The sequence below is a fragment of the Alligator mississippiensis genome, chromosome 14, assembly GCF_030867095.1.
Source record: "Alligator mississippiensis isolate rAllMis1 chromosome 14, rAllMis1, whole genome shotgun sequence".
In the NCBI taxonomy this organism is placed as follows: Eukaryota; Metazoa; Chordata; order Crocodylia; family Alligatoridae; genus Alligator; species Alligator mississippiensis.
The window spans coordinates 10867832-10884174 of NC_081837.1; the positions used below are offsets into that span (position 1 = coordinate 10867832).

At 43.5% G+C, this 16343-nt stretch overlaps 1 protein-coding gene across 2 annotated transcripts in view; it reads right to left on the reverse strand.

The window, feature by feature from the left end:
- Nucleotides 1-16343, reverse strand: part of GALNT17 (polypeptide N-acetylgalactosaminyltransferase 17) — a 362022-nt gene that overhangs the window by 101465 nt on the left and 244214 nt on the right. For both annotated transcript variants that reach the window (XM_019493492.2, XM_019493493.2), the window contains one exon: nucleotides 1801-1918. In XM_019493492.2, coding sequence (XP_019349037.1) covers nucleotides 1801-1918 — 118 coding nt within the window. The remainder of the gene's footprint in view (nucleotides 1-1800; nucleotides 1919-16343) is intronic.

Below are 16343 nucleotides of genomic sequence, written 5' to 3' on the forward strand. Positions count from 1 at the left end.
TGTAGATACTGTTACTTGGAGTAACATTTTTTAGATTTACTTATACCCATACACGTATATATCTTATTATGCAACTCTTAATTATCTTCAAAAGATTATTTCAGGGCTCTAATCTCATATGTTGCATTCAACAATAATAAATAACCTCATTGGCTCCCAGGGAACTAATTCTTTGAGGACGATAAATATAAGTTTTCTTGAATAGTGGATTAAAAATTCAACACACCTAATACTCTCACTGTTCATTACTGACATAGATAAAGTCATTCCAATTGCCTTTTGTAGATTTTAGATCAAACTTATGACAGGATTGAAGCCCCCAGGGGCAGCCGTGATGTCCCCTGATTGCCACGTGGCTCCCACCCTGCTCCAGCTCCTAGGGCACCCTTCCTTTTTTCTTTCCTGCCATGCCTTTGTTGGAATACTTTGATTACAAAAACGGGAGGCTTCCCCAGGGTCCCAAAGTAAGCCTTTATCTATTATCAGTCTAGGGGTTCTGCCTGGACCCAGCCTGCTCCTGTCCTGCCCCTCAAGTCTCTCTGTCCTTGTTGGGGCCTCAACCTTTCCAGCCTCTGCTGCTTTTCTGTAGCTGGCCCCTTTTGCCTAGGACCACTGCTCCAGACCTGGCTTCTGGGCTTCAGCCTCCATCTCACCCTATTGGGCTCTAGGTCCTTGACCTGGCTCCTGCTCCTCTCTGGCTTTGGGCCCTTGGTCCCAGGTCTGCCCTTCAGGATGTAGGCCCCTGGCCCAGCTTCTGGCCCTCTCGGCTTATAAGTTCCACCCTTCTTGGGCCCTGCTCCTTAGCACTCTCAGCTTAAGGCTGCCTCTGTTGGCTTTCTAGCCCAGGCTTTGGTCCTCTTGGCTGCTGCCTGCCTGTGTTATGAGCCCCTGGCAGGGCTCAAAACACCATGTGCCCCTTGGACACCACTCTGGCTTGCACCCCTGCCCCTGTCAGGCTCAAGACCTCACATGTCCTGTGACACCCTCCATGGCCTCCAGACCTCCTCCAATAGCCACACACACTCCTCCAGTGTAAACTCTAATAAAAGGGTAATTAAGCATCTGCTTTAAAACAAAACTTTCCCCTTCTTTTGCAAGGTATAGCAACATTTGGCCAGGCCCCTTGCTGCTGGGCTCTTGCCTTGTTGTGTCCTGAGTGTTGTGTGCTGGTCAGGATTCCTCTGGCAGCTCATCCCTTCCTGGGACCTCTGTTCCCTCTACAGCATTGGTCCGACTCTCTGATCTCCCTCCTACTTGGAGCACCAGTTTTTTAATTGCCCAAGCCCCACCTCCTCTTCTCAGGTGCCTCTTTAGTGCCAGCACCACTGCGTCTTGCTAGTCCTAATGGGCAGTTTGCCCTGCTTCTGTATGTACCATGGCTCCACTGCATCCAGACCTCCACTTGCATTTGCCAGGGTGTCTGTCCTATTTCTCTCATCTACTGAGGTGCAAATTACCTCTAACTGTGGTCTGTTTTCCCTGCTGTCAACCCATAATAAGCTGTCTTCCCCCACCTGGGGATCTCCCTGCTGCTGTTTCTCCCTTAAAGTAATGGGAGCTATGGCTCCCTGTTACAAAGCCTGGTATGGGAACATGAGGAGAAGAATGAAAAATATATACCCCCAAATAAGTACTTGTCTGCTGGACATCTTGACATATTACCAAAAAAATTATATATTCAGTTCCAGTGCAGATTTCTAATGGATTTTGGCCATTAAAAAGAAGCTTTGGTCTGTGACAATTTCTTTTAAATATGCTTTCAAGAAAAGAAATATAAATAATTGGAATAATAGTACAAACCTTAATTCCCAGCTCTATGTTCTCTCCTCCATATACATCCATTCCAGGATCCAAAAGACCTATTTCTCCAAAGAACTTCCTGTTGACAACAAAGGAGCAGCCAATCATTGCTGGGGTCCTGTAGGAAGAGAACAGTAAATTAAACTGGTGCAACATCATCAGTTGTCATTTTCCAATAGTTCCATAGACTGAATCCATTAAATAGTAAAATGAGTCCTGATCCTAAATGCCACTGAAGACTACATCAAAGCTCCCACTGGCTTCTGTGGTATAAGACTGCGTCTAATGTGCTTACTGCCACTGGCAGGCCCATTGGCTTGACAGTAGTAAGCACTATTCTTGCCAGTAACTTCAATTTTGGGGTATTATATGGGAGATATTATTTTGCTTGCTGAGGCATAACTGAGTAAAATTCAATTGCTCAGCATACTCTTGTGTATGCAATGGAGAGCTAGAAGCATCCTATGGTTAAGGCTCTGAGCTGGGACTTAAGGGCACTTACACACATGCAGGGAGCCTGCTCCTATGTCCTGGAAATCCAGTGTGGTGGAGCAGACTGCTGGAGCACATAAAATGGTGCACACTGGCATCACATGTACCAGTGGTGCAGCATACCTTCATGCTGACAAAACGGCGGTGGTGAGCTTTGAATTAAGACACGTTTGATGCGCTTTAGTTCAAAGTGCACTTCTGCCATTTTCTCAGCGCAGGGATACACTTTGCAGCTGATACATGTGACACACGGGTGCTTTTAATTAGCATAGCTTGCTCATTATAAGTGCCCGGCACTGTGTGGGGACGCATGTACCAATGCCCTATGAGATTTGCTTTCGATTCTTAGCTTTGCCACATATTTGTGAGATTTTGGCTGAGTTTCATAGTATCTCAGTTCCCCAGCTCCAAGCCTATGTATTTGTACTATGTATTTACTGTGTATTTGCAAATGCCTAGAATAGGGTCCCTGGCTTCAGGGGATACTGTGATGGCAATAATAGTATTAATAATTCAGAGAAAGGAGTGTGCCTTACTAATTAATAAGAGCAACAACAATGTGGCTGAAGCAAGTTCTTTAAAAATCTGGGAAACGTATTCACAGAATTGGAATTGTTTGTTGCATTACTTGCTTATCTCTTTCAATAGCTGCAGCTTTTCTGAGGCCAGTGGGTGCAAAAGTTTTGACCCTAGAATTCCACAAAACCTCTTGGTCTTTAAGTGATGAAGCAGCATTATTGATCTCCTTATCTGAAGACCAGCCAAGCTCAGAATATCCGTTAAGGGACAAAGACTGAGAATATGAGAGAGAGGTGGGTACTGACATTAATATATGTGCAAAGAGAAAGCACTGTATATTTTTGTACAATATTAAGGGCACTTGCTGGCAGTTCTCTTTAGTAATCTTGTTTCCTCCCCTCTGTCCTTTTCTTTAATTTTTTTTTATAAGGCTGGAAGAACTGAAAAGGTTTGAAAGCACTGGGTCATATGTTCTCCTGATATAGATTCAAGGGATCTATTCTGTTTTACATCAACATAGTATCTAGACCATTATTTTGCTGTGTTTTCACATTTGGAACCCCAGGCCAAAAAATCTGCTTTACCACAGAGCACAGCTCATAACGTAACTATATCATTATGTTCTTGCTACTTAGCGATTTACTAATCTATTGTGGTTGCGGTAGATGGAACGCTTATCACCTATTGGGACATTTTCCATTGTAAAATAAAAGGCGTTTTTTCCTATTTAACCTAGACCTTGATCCATGCTATAGAGAAACAGCATAGATCCACTTGAGGGTACTAGCAAAGAAGAAACTGAGTACGTTTACTACCTCATAATTTGGGATATGGAAAGGCCAAAGTATGTTGGTTTTAACTCTTCCCATGTGCAGCATCTTTTTGAGTATTGTAAGTACCAAATCTAAGAGGTAAAATTTATTTGTTAGAGTGAAGTTTAGTGTTTTGCAATTGGATGGTATAAATGCACATGCAGCTTAATGCCTATGTATCTATGTCATGTTTTAAGCATACATTGATCTTGTGCTTCATAGAATGCAAATTCTATGTCATCATCAAGGCTAGGTACAGACATTCAAAAAGCTTGAGCCTGAATTGATTCAATTTTTTTCAGGTTAGTCTAACCTGGCTAGGCTAAACCAGTTTGTAACCAAACCGGCATCCCAGAAATGTAGGCATTTGCCTGCAGTGGCTCAGGCTAGAAGCCAGAGGGTGCTAGAGCAGCCCTCCCTTCCCTTGCACAACACTGAGCTGAGGGGGGCATGTCCAGGCTCTGATTAGCCCAGCAGGGAACTGGTAACAGTGTTTATCACCCCTAACTCAATCTTTATCACCCAATTAAGAAAATAACAAAGGGACATTACCACCTGCCTGTTGATTCAGCACAGACTGTAGCCAGCATGTGGTCTGCTAGCTAATACACAGACACCTCTCCACAAGGCAGAGGGGAGGGCGGAACTCCTGCTTAGCAGGGAGTGTTGACGGGGAGTGGGGTGAGCAACCTGCAGTACCTGCTGGAGCAGCAGCCAGGGAGCAGAGGGGAGGGGCCAGCTCTGCTGTGGAGCAGATAGACCCGCCCAGCCTAGAGAGCATGTTGCGTTGCTGGGGGAGTCTGATTTATTTTAAACCAGCAAGGGGTCCAGGACAGACATTCCATAAATCGGTTTGACCCAAATTGGTTAAGTCTGATACTACATTCAACCAGCCTTATCTCAAACCGGTTTCAGCCATTTTCAAACTGGCTTATGTGCACTTAACATCTGTTCTGCTACAGGTTTAAAACAGTTTCTGATCACTTAAACTGGATTATGTGTAATGCCTGTCCCTTGCCCAAAACATAGCTCTATTTGCTCAATCAAATCTGATCCATTTCATGGATTTCATAGACATTAGGGCTGGAAGGGACCTCACAAGATCATGGAGTCCAGCCCCCTGCCCAATGGGCAGGAAGTCTGCTGGGGTCAAATGACCCCAGCAAGATAGGCATCCAAGTGTGTCTTAAAGATGTCCAGAGTAGGTGCTAGCACCACTTCTGGGGGGAGCCTATTCCAGATTCTGGGGACTCAGATGGTAAGGAAGTTTTTTCTTACATCCAGCCTAAAACAGTTTTCCCAGATTTTGTGACTGTTAGACTTTCTCTTCTCTTGGGGTGCCCTGGTGAACAGGTGTTCTCCCAATTCCTGTTGCACACCCCTTATATATGTGTGGCATCACATTGGTGGCTCATGCTCATCTTGTGATCAATCATGATCCTCAAGTCTCTTTCAGTCATGATGTTAGTGAGTGTAGCATTGCCAAGCCTATAGGTATGATGTGGATTCTACCCGCCCCCCCTCCCCGCCCCAAGGTGGAGCACCTTGCATTTCTCAGTGTTGAATGCCATCAGGTTTTGATCCCCCCCTACCTTATGAGCCTGTCCAGGTCAGCCTGAATTACCAGCCTATCCTCTATTTTTCTAGGACCACACATTGCTTTCTATGATGTAGTCTAGTCCTGTAGTAGCAGTATGGCACTAGAAGCAGAAAACATGGCTTCCAGTTCTAGCTCAGCGAGTGATAGGATTTGTGACCTTTAACATGTATATTTTAACTGTAGCAACTCACTTAGTATCTCTGTGCTTCAGTTTATATAGGGTGTCTTTACACATGCTCTGGGGTGGGAGTGGAGGGGGCACTTTAATTAGAGAAGCTCTCGGGAGCCACTGTAAGTGCCCACAGCGTCTTGTGTACTTAGCGTCCCATGATTCAAAATGGCAGAAGGGGCACTTCAACTAAAGCTTATTCAATGAGCTTTAGTTAAAGCGCTTCCACTGCCATTTTGAAGTGTAAGGACATTGAATACATGTGGTGTCAAAGCTGCCTGAGTGTGTTAATAGCACACTCCAGTGGGCTCAATTAATCAAGTCTCCTTCGATGCATTCTAATTATAATGTGTCGAAGCAGGTGTCAAGCACATATATAGGTGCCCTATTACGCATCTACAAGTGGCTATAACCCTTTTAACCTATGTAAGGCCAGATTATGATAACTTGACTCAATGCTGAGGAATCCCACCGGAGTCAACAGGAATGAGATACTGCTCAGCCAAGTTAAAAGTATCATAATTTGGCTCTCAGATAGCATGAGGCTGAATTTAATCTTTGTGAAGCATTTGGGATCTGTGGCACATAAGGACTTTAAGTGCAAAGTATTAATATTATTTACATTTGCTACAGTATTTTCAAAGAATCAGGAAACAGTTGAACGCTGCTGGCATATTAAATGAGTAAGAACAGAAACCATCAGAACTCAATCTTAGATCGACTGTTTTTCAGCCAGCTATCTCAGCCTTCGTTTCAATAAGCAGCACAATGTTTCATGGTTTGCTGCAACTCTAGTACTTAAGAATTCAATTTCATTGCTTTATTTGTAGCAAGATAACTACCATTAGCAGAAACAATTCTTTCTGGAATGATAACCATGTTAAGGGTGCCAAAATCTAATAGCTCCATTATCGTGGATTACCTCCAGGAATTAAATACAAGGAAAAGTCACTTTGTTTTCACAGAATGCTCATAACTTGTTTGGGGTTTTTTTTTCCTTGGCTGAAGAACTGGAACAGACATGGTAGGGGAGCAGAAACCTTTCAATTCACTCTCATGCTTGGTTGAGGTCAGTTAAGATAGAAAAGTGTTATTAAAGCTATTCAAAACATTTCCAATAAAACTGTTTAAGACGAGACTGGATTTTTGACCAAAAGGAAAAAAAACCCCACAGAAAACTGAGTGCCCAATAGGCAAAATATTTTGATTCTGACATAGCACAATACTGATTCCTGGGGGTTACAGTTTCGATGGTATATTCTCTTCTGTTAGCTAGGCTACTATAGGGGATGGGACCTAACCTCCAGAGGAGAATGGCACACCCAGGGCACAACTTGGGTGAGGTGGAGTTTTTAAGGTTTTAGGGTGCCTCTTTTTATTTAATGTTTTGTGGGCTTTATAATTAGCTGCCTTAAGCTTTCCTTGGATAGGGTAGCATATACATCTAATAAATACAGTAAAATCAACTCCCAACAATCACCATCAGGCATTTTAACAGGAAAATGTATTTCTGTTTTTAGTCCCATACAGTGGGTTTTGATTTTCCCACGGAAAATAACCCCATTCTTCTCCCTGCCCCCCAACAATTTAAGTCCTAATGTCAATGGTTCGGTGAATAATCTTCTTTGGGGAGTCACAGACTGGTTACTAATGAACAAGCGTTCACCCCTAAAAACAGAACAAAATAGGCTGTCCCCATTGTGTCAGCATGAAAGATTTTAACAACGTAAGCTTGGATCCTGCAAAAATACCTATTCACCTGCTTATATTAATATACTGTGAACAGTTTCCTTAACACCCAGGGGCATATATGTAGTGCAAAGCATGTGTACATATCTTCGCAGGGTCAGATCTTAATTCAACATTTTTGAAGGCACAGGATACTGAATAAGTTCCAGAGAGACCTATATGGAATCAACTGGAGTTGATGGGTATCTATCAGTTGATTTCTTTAAGCACTGGATCAAGTCAACGGCAAGCTTGGAAACAGGATCATTCTCTTATCCCTAAGAAATGACTACTTATCCCAAAGACTGTAAGAAAGCTCTTGTTACCACTGCTTTAAGTGCACATTTTCTGGACACACAACAGAAAGCAAATACTTTCCACAAACTCCAAATGCAAGTAATCTGGAAGACGTTTTCTAAATTAACCTCCAAATTCTGTTCTCCTTTAATATGCTCCATATTCATTTCCAAACACATGCTACAGTTAAACATGCAAAACGGCATTCCTGAACAGAGCTGAGGTCCCTCAAGCAATACAAATTAACTGCTACATTCCTTTTCATAACAGCGGTTCCATATCAAATAAATGATAACCCATGGAACACTGGAATTTAAATAACAACACTGGATTGAACAGCAAATCTTTCAAAAAGGCAGGTGTTTAGAATAACAGAAGGCCTATCCACAATGAAATAATAGCCCAGGGATGATAAAGCCCTTCATTTTCCCTGCCCCTTAATTAAAAGCATTAACATAGTTGGGTTTTAAAAGCCACACACTGGGCTTCTGAATTTTTTATTTGTCCCAATTGCTATTTTTTCTTTAATGTGAACAGAAAGTGGAATTTGGCAGCTTGGATGAACAGAGGTGATTCATATTTAGCAGAATTATTGGTTTTGTATCCAGAATTCTATGGCTTGTTAGTTTCTTATTATTTTGCTTGGCTCTCATGAACAAATCAGTGACAAAAGGTCAAGGCAGCATTAGCTCTTTTTAAAATACCCTCTCAATGAAGATAAATAAGGTAGGGAGACAAACATTTATCCCAGCCTATTAAGTTACTTTAATATTCTTTTTTTCTCTGGTGCACAGTTACGGTTTAATGATTTAAATGTCTAAAGTTTATTGCCTCCTCAATTCAAGGAAATTAATTATTTTATACAAATTAGATTTTGCCTCCCATCTTATATTTTACTTAAGGCACAAGTTATAAGCTAGACAGAAATTCAACTGATTTTCAGAAAAGGTTAGTGTCCATTCAAATAGGGACTGGCAGCCTGAAGGAGATACACTAAGGAGATGAACAAGAAGACCTAGTATCCATTAAAATGCCTCTCCTCCTAAAGCATTTCAGCTCTGCAAAAGCTCCACAGCTGGCACTGCAATCCTGAAGCTATACTAGGCACTGTGGCTGTTATCAAGCTATTCTACTTAAGGGCTAAGTACAGACAGTCAAAAAGCCTGAGGCTGAATCAATGTAATCTTCTCAGGTTAGTTTAAGCTGTGTAGACTGAACCAAGAAGCAAGTGAACAGACATTCACTTTTGATTCTGGAAATGCAGCCACATGCCTGCAGCGGCCCAGGCCAAAAGCTGAGGGGTGCTAGAACATGCCTCCCTGCTTGGCTGGAGCAGATAGCTTGTGCCAAGGCTAGCCTGCCCACCCTGTGAAGCATCCTGGGATGCTGTGGGACTGTGAGTTAACTTGAATCTGGAGGGGATCTGAGACAGTTCAATGAACGATGTAATCTAAGTGAGTCAAGACTGATACTAAATCCATCCAGGTTTATCTTAAATCAGTTCCAGCCATTTTGAAAGTGATTTATATGCAATGAACTTCTGTTGTGTTACAGATTTGAACCAGTCTCCAATCACTCATACCAGTTTAGGTGTAATTTCTGTCCCTAGTCAAGGAGTTTTGGGGGAATTTGGAAGCACTGCCTAGACACACACCCTTCTGCCCTGCTCTTGTCTCATCCCATCACTTGTGTATCCTGACACCATGCATCAACCTCTAACTAATATTTTAATTGTGAGGTCACAGAGCTGTAGAAATTTTGCACTCAGTGGTTGGATCCAGATGTGTAGGCACATGGAGTTTGTGGTACCTCAAACCTCTTTGCAGCACTACAAACTGGATGCCCGGCATGTTAAAATGTGAGGGGCAAAATCTGTTACCAGGAAATCCCAGTAGCAAAAAACAAAAAGCACGAAAAAAAGAGCATGTGCCGGCAGGCACAGAGGTTTCGTCCTCCTGGGAGATGCACTGACTGTAGGCCAGTGCATCTTGCCTCCTCCAGTTGTCCCCCAGATCCTCCAGTACACCAGGAGCTGGGACGAGTGGGGAAAGAGCAGTTTCCCTAAGGCAGGGCATTAGGGCTGCACCAAATCCCACACGCAGGGGCATGTGCAGCAGCAAAAAGTAGGGGAACAAATTTGTGCCACTACTTTTTTCCCCACTGCAAGTGCATGCATCTGCATGCGTGAACATGCTCAGTGGGTGCATCTACATGTGCCGTTAAGGTGATGTGATAAACTCTGGGGCACTTCACACCAGAGTTTATTCATGGAGCATTAATGGCATGTGTAGATGCTCAAACTGCTGTGGTCCAGGACTGTGCATCTGGCACTGCAGCAGTATGACCTGGGTGGAGCAGCCCCTGACTAGCAGGGGGCTTGGGAGTCAGTCCCAGGCTCCAGTTGCTGGCAGAAGGTGCAGAGGGGTTATCTGGGGCACAAGGGTGCTAAAGTGTGCAGATAGGCTGCAGGCAGCCCCCACACTTTTGCACCCTCATGCCCCAGCCAGCCCCAGTCACATGTACATGCGTGCTTTGGTGCAGTAAGGATGTGCACCATAAGAAAATACTGCACCTGACACTACTATTTTAGGACACAAATAATTAATCTCCTGTGCCCTAATACCAGCACATGTAAACTGTGACACTTTGCTGCATAGCTAATTAGTCAACTCTTGCTGTAAAGCACACATGTAAACATGCCCAGTATTTTTCATTTGGGCCTATCTCTGTACTTCTCTTATTTAGCTGGGAGTTACTGGAAGGATGCTGTGGAACTAGGGAACATTGGGAAAACCATAAAAAGTTCATTCACATGAGATTTCTTGCATAAATTTGCAACCTCGTGAGGTGATTCAGATAGTTTGGGTGAATATGAATTTCAGCCTCACAATGACTCACTGGAATTACACCTGGATTTCTATTGCAGCAAACACAGAAGTAGGCCCATATTATCTAGAAACATTCATGCAAGTTGTCCAACTTGACTGTATTAATAAAGTGACTTTAAGTAGCAGAGTGCCAATTATTTCCTTCTCCCCAAAATAAATCTACTCTGATAAGAAAAATACCATCTTTCCAAAGAGGTAGTCTTGGGTTGTATTTCAATTTGTTTTTGGAAACATTTCTAATTGGTTCAGGAAAAGAACATGCATTTACCAGCACGTTTAGCTACTTTACTGCTCAGACTCCTACGTGTCACTGTGTTTATATAACAGAAATCAGGAAATCTAGAAAACACAACCCCCTTTGATTTGGCGTATGAAAGCAGAATGGATAAACATTTCAGTCAATGGCTAACAATAATCCATATTAGATAGCTTTCCTGACTTCCCCTGCAGATTACGCATGCTCCACTGTGGCCATGATTTTTGGGGGGCTAGCCTCTTCTTTGATTCTTCTTAAGGCCCAATTAGGGATCTTTGTCTTCCCAGCGTGTTGCTACATCATTTCAATTGGGAAGTGAAATAAATCCTAAAGCTTCCTTCTTGTTAGTGAAAATCCCAGAGAAACACCCTCGGTCCCCTAACCCCACAGTTGTCAAGTTTTGATTTCCGGAACAACGAGGCCCAGGGCATGAAGAGAATTTGAGGATGCAGAATAACTGAGCCAGGTGCCACAATTTATGCGCAGAACCCCTAAAATGGTTATTGATATAAACAGACTTCATTGCAAGTTTTCACTTATCTAACTAGGGTTGGGTATTTGACCGGTCAAAAAAGTTCAGGCCGTCGACTGGTCAAATATTGGTCAAAAATTGCGAATAGATCCAAATAATGCACAGAAAAAGCACACATTTCCCATTAAATGTGTCAGAAAAAAAATCATATTTCAGTCAAGAAAACTAAATAAAAAAATATTTTTTTGTAAAATTTATAATCTTTGACTGGTCAGAAAATATGCAGTCAATTGACAGTATCTGACAGGGCAACTGACTGGCCTGCCAACCCTAAATCTAACAACTTTGAGGCAACAGGAGGAGAGAAAACTCCCAAGAATTCAGCCTCTCAAGTTTTACAGGAGGGAGGTACAAGGACTGCATGGCAACCTGGATATACTCCATAAAGCAGATGTTATTTTTAAGCAAGAACTTCAGTGAAATTATTCAAGAAGCTTTCAATAACTATTGGTATCAATGGAGCCATGTGTGACCATTACTTAATAGTATTCATATGTGATGATGTCACACTCCTGAGCAAAAGTAAGCCTAAAACTAATGTCACAGTCATTTATAAAGGGTTTCTTTTTAAGAAAAAAAAATCAAATATTGCTTCTACCACATACAGGGGAAGCTACATGCCGTCCCATGGAAGAGAACATTTTCTAAGCATCCCTTCATTGACTACATAATGGTGTGGGCAGAAACAGACCTGATTTCTTTCATAGAAGCATAATAAAATTTGTACAGAAGGAAGACTGTTTAGCCCGCAGCAATGTACCTTGGTTAATATTATCCCCAAGATGGCATCTGCAATAGTTGTTCCTTGAATAACTCTAGCTACCTTACCCCAATGACCTTGCTTAATTGTCTGTTTCAAATGGGCTTATTTTGCTACTTGCAGTAAGTGCTACAGAATCTGAGAAACAAATTAAAAATAAGAGATAACACATAAAAGAGACATTAGATTTAGTGCCTTTTCTGAATTTTCCATGAGATTAACAGGCCTTAAAGAAACTTGTAATGAAACAAAAACCTTAGAAACTATATCTATATTTGAAGGCATCCCTCAGTTCTCCCCATTGATTTGACCTTGTCACGGACATATGTGACTTTTCCAGTATTGTCTAAATGGAGCTACTTCCAGTTCTCTGACTGACTTGCTCTAGGATCTCAGACAAAATATTAAACCTCTATGTGCCTTTGCATCCCATCTTTCCAATATGTAAGCTGACCGTATTGTTTTGAAGAAAATCCAGGATGGGGAGCGACAAAAACACACACACCGCCCCCTTCCCCAATCCTATGGCTCCCAGGAGCCTTGCTAGCAGGGTAGGACAGTGCAGAGGCCCATGGCCAGGCTCCATCCCCCGTAAGCAGAGGATTGACCTGGCTAGGAGCAGCCCCTGTGCAGTGCTCCCCAGGCTCTGCCAGCCTGTACTGTGGGGCCACACAGTACCTCCCCACCCTTGCCAGCAGCCACCCAGGGCCATCACATGCAGCCTGGGCCTTGGCAGCAGCCACAGCAACAGGAGGCAGCCATCCCAGCTTGCCCCATATAGGTACCCAAGTCCCAGCCTGCCCCACCTTGGCCGTTCCCCACCCCAGGCAGGATGGTGCTCAACCCAGCCTGCCCCCAGCCTCCAGCTGCTGCTCAGGAGGAGCCAGAATGGGCACGTGCAGGCAGGGTGGTGCCACCAATCCAGGACTTTTGCTTTACTTTTAGATAACTGGCCAGCACACTGGGACAGCCTATGAAATCTGGGACTCTCCCAGCCAAACTGGTACATATGGTCACCCTACCGATATGTATACTATCTGGTAGGTTTCCTGAACCAGAATTTATCATGCCTGTTGTGATCCTTGAATTAAAGCTGGTACATTAATTATGAATGCAGTTACATGTGCCGAGCACACGAATGTATGTCATCTGTGATAGGAAAAAAATCAGTAGATAGGAAAGTGGCATCTATCGCCTTATAACTGCAGAATCACATTCAGTCTTTTGCTTCCACCCTGTGCTAACCACCCAAGAACAACGGAGGAGCATATGTTTCTACTTACTGTTCCGCTGGTGTGGTAAGGTGCAGCGGCTGATGCACAGCAGATTCCTATCAAACTTCTAAGCTTCAGGAGTTCAATTCAACTGGAAAATTTCACTTCCAGGAGAACTGCTACCAAAGTGCAGCACTTTCTTTCCTTACAGATTTGGCAAAAAACAAAGTAGTCCCAGCATTTCAGGTGACAGGATGCCCTCACAGTCTGAACAGCAACAGTGCCTTAGAGGCTTTTTGCAAGGTCTTTAGTGTATACACAACATATCCAAGTATTTTAGGACACCCTATGGTAGGTTATAACCATTCTCAGCTCTGGACTATTAGCTAGCTGAATTTATAAACCTCAGGGAAGATCCTCAGGTAGTGTAAGTTGTCCACTGAAGTCACTGTAGCAATTGCAGTTTACTCCATCTAAGTATATGTCCCTTTATTTTACAAGGTTGGTAAATTTGCATTGAGACAGCCTTAGCAAACTGCCTCATTGATTGATGGGAATTTGGATGATATCTACCTAAGTAAGTCAGACTCTGGTCTGTGCCTATATGATAAGCCTTGTCAAATCTTTGTTTCGTCTTACCATTTTGTACTCCTCTTGCTTTCTGATATATTTTCTCTTTTTATTTCAGCTCTTCAGGTTCTGATTCTTACTCAGTTCATCAATCTGAGCTTTCCCCCTAGATTCTCTCTCATTTTTCCACTCCTTACTTCTACTCTGTGGACCATAGTCTAATTGATAGAAAAATCATATTAAAAAGCAACATAATGCAAATGCAATGAGCTTTGCTTCTATATGCCCGAATCATCAAATCCAGTTCTGTTTGCGGTATGAATGGATTTTGCCAATGAGCCCTACATACAAGTAGCTGAATTTAAAAAAACAGCATAGTTTGTATTGGATGAGCCTGACCTTCAAAGTTCACAACCAAGGAATCTTTAGATCTAGGCTCGCTCCAAACTCTGTGTCTGCCTTAATATCTCCCTTAGAACGAGAGGTTCATCATCTTCCAGCTGCCAGTGGTCTCAGGTCACTGCACTGACTTAACCCTCTGGCTAAGCCCTAAACTCTCTTTCTTCCAGGGCTGAATACCAAATCAAACATTAAAACTAAAGCCCAATCTTCTGCCTTGAACTCTTCCACTGGGAAGAGCCTGCCGTCTAGAAGGTACAACCTCTTTTACCTTATGGGCTCTCACCTTCTGGGATCTGACCCGTCCTTTCTTCCACTTGTGTGTGGGAATCTCTGGCTGTCCTATGCTGTGGGTTCCTAGCCCTGGAAACCCTGAAAAATGGGACTATTTGCCTTTAATCCAAAACTGTTCAGCAGGTCGCCTTCCCTGGGCCTTTTTCTAATTCAGCCCAACCAAACTCTCTTCATTGGCTCTTTCCCAGCTGGCCTCCACTGATGGACCACTGGCTCCCAGGTCGATTTTGACCTTGTTGGTAGTCATCATTATAGTACCTAACTAAGAGCCATAGTCATGGATCAGGACACCTTGTATGAAATGCTGCATGGGATAAGAGATGTTTGCTGTACTGAATAGAGAGGGAGCTGTCCCAGGGAGACTATGATTATGATTAAAATTGGAGACGACAGATGCATATGGAGAAATGGAAGACTGGAAGGAAACAGAAACTCTGGGTTAGGACATTTACACTGGTGCAAGCAAAGAGCAGACAAATAACATAAGTCCTTGCAATGCTGTAACTCAGTCAAATCCCATATAAAGTTACCTTGGGATACACGAGATAAAATAATCATCTGATTCCATCCTGGGGGAGCTATCTGTCATAGGCAAGCAAGATATTATATCCTTCCCATAACCTAGTGACAAGCTGCTACCTTGGCAAGGTGGTTGCGTTTTGGGATTTTGAGTCAATTCATTAGTGGAGGAAAAGCTAGCCTTGAAATTCAGGCTTGTGTAAGGGTCCCAACATCCTGGCACTCCCAAATCCAGCTGGGCACAGAGCACATCACAATATCAGTTTAGGTCCATTTTGTCCTAAAACACCAGGCAGAGAAACTCTATGCAGTGCACGCTCTTTGCTGGGAAAGGGAAGCCTTATTGTGCCTTAGAGCATTAGAATTTGGTCAAGGACAATTCATTCCTGTAAAGATGTGGCCGCAAATACTGACAAGGGCAGCAACATCCACTGGATTAAAGACAGCTTTAACCTACATGTTTCTAGAGGCGCAGACAGGAGTTACATTTGTCACGCAGCTGGCCCCTTGAAAATGCTCTATAGCTATGTCCTGTCAGAAATGCATAGCTACAGAGCACTTTAAAAGTCCCCAATCGTGTGACAAACTAACCTTCATTATATAAGGGTTCAGATGAAGGTGCTCCAAAGTGGAACACCGTCAGTAACTTCTGTCTGCTGGGCAGCTGAGCTGATGCAGCCCAGTCCTGCCCCTAGTGCTGTCTGCACAATGAGAGAGGAGGAGAAGGGAGGGGAAGGAGCTCGGGCTGGTGTATGCCCAGATTTCGCAGGGGAGGGGAGGGGGCTGGCTTGGAGCCACCCTGCATTGTTGGGGGCTCCAATCCAGCCATCCCCACTCCAGCGGAAACTGGACAAACCCCAGCCCAAGTTCCTTTCCCCTCCCTTCTGCCCCTCTCTGATTGCACAGACGGCACTGCAGCTGGAAGGGTGGAGCGGGGCTAGGAGAGAGACGCTGCAGACATGCAGCTCCTTGGATGGATCAGCTCCAAAGCAGAGCTCAATCCCCCACCCTCCCCACCCAACAGTGAACATCTGTTGGGTTGGGAGGGTCGGTGCAACTCGTGGCACTTTTTGTGAAGCACCATGAGTTAGACTTGAGAGCTGCATGTCTATCGTTTCCCTAGATTCCAGATACCATCTGGAAAGAGAGGACAGTGCAGATGCTGTGACATTGCTGAGAGGAAAGGACCCTAATCTGCCTCATGCTTCTCTCCGTGTATGCACCAAGAGTGTTTTTATGACTGTGGTGCTGCCAATGAAAGAAACCATTCAGAAGTTAGTGTTACAAGCCTGATCAAGAAAGACTGGTAAGCATTCACTCAGATGAGCCATCCTAACAAAGTCACTACAGGGGTAACTGTCTTATGCAGGCTACTTCCACATGCATAATACAGCCCTGCTTCCTCAGCCTGTATTCAGGTGAGTGAGAATTCAAATGAATAACCCCACTGGAATCACTGTGAGTATAGTATACATGGCACAAGGCAGCACCATG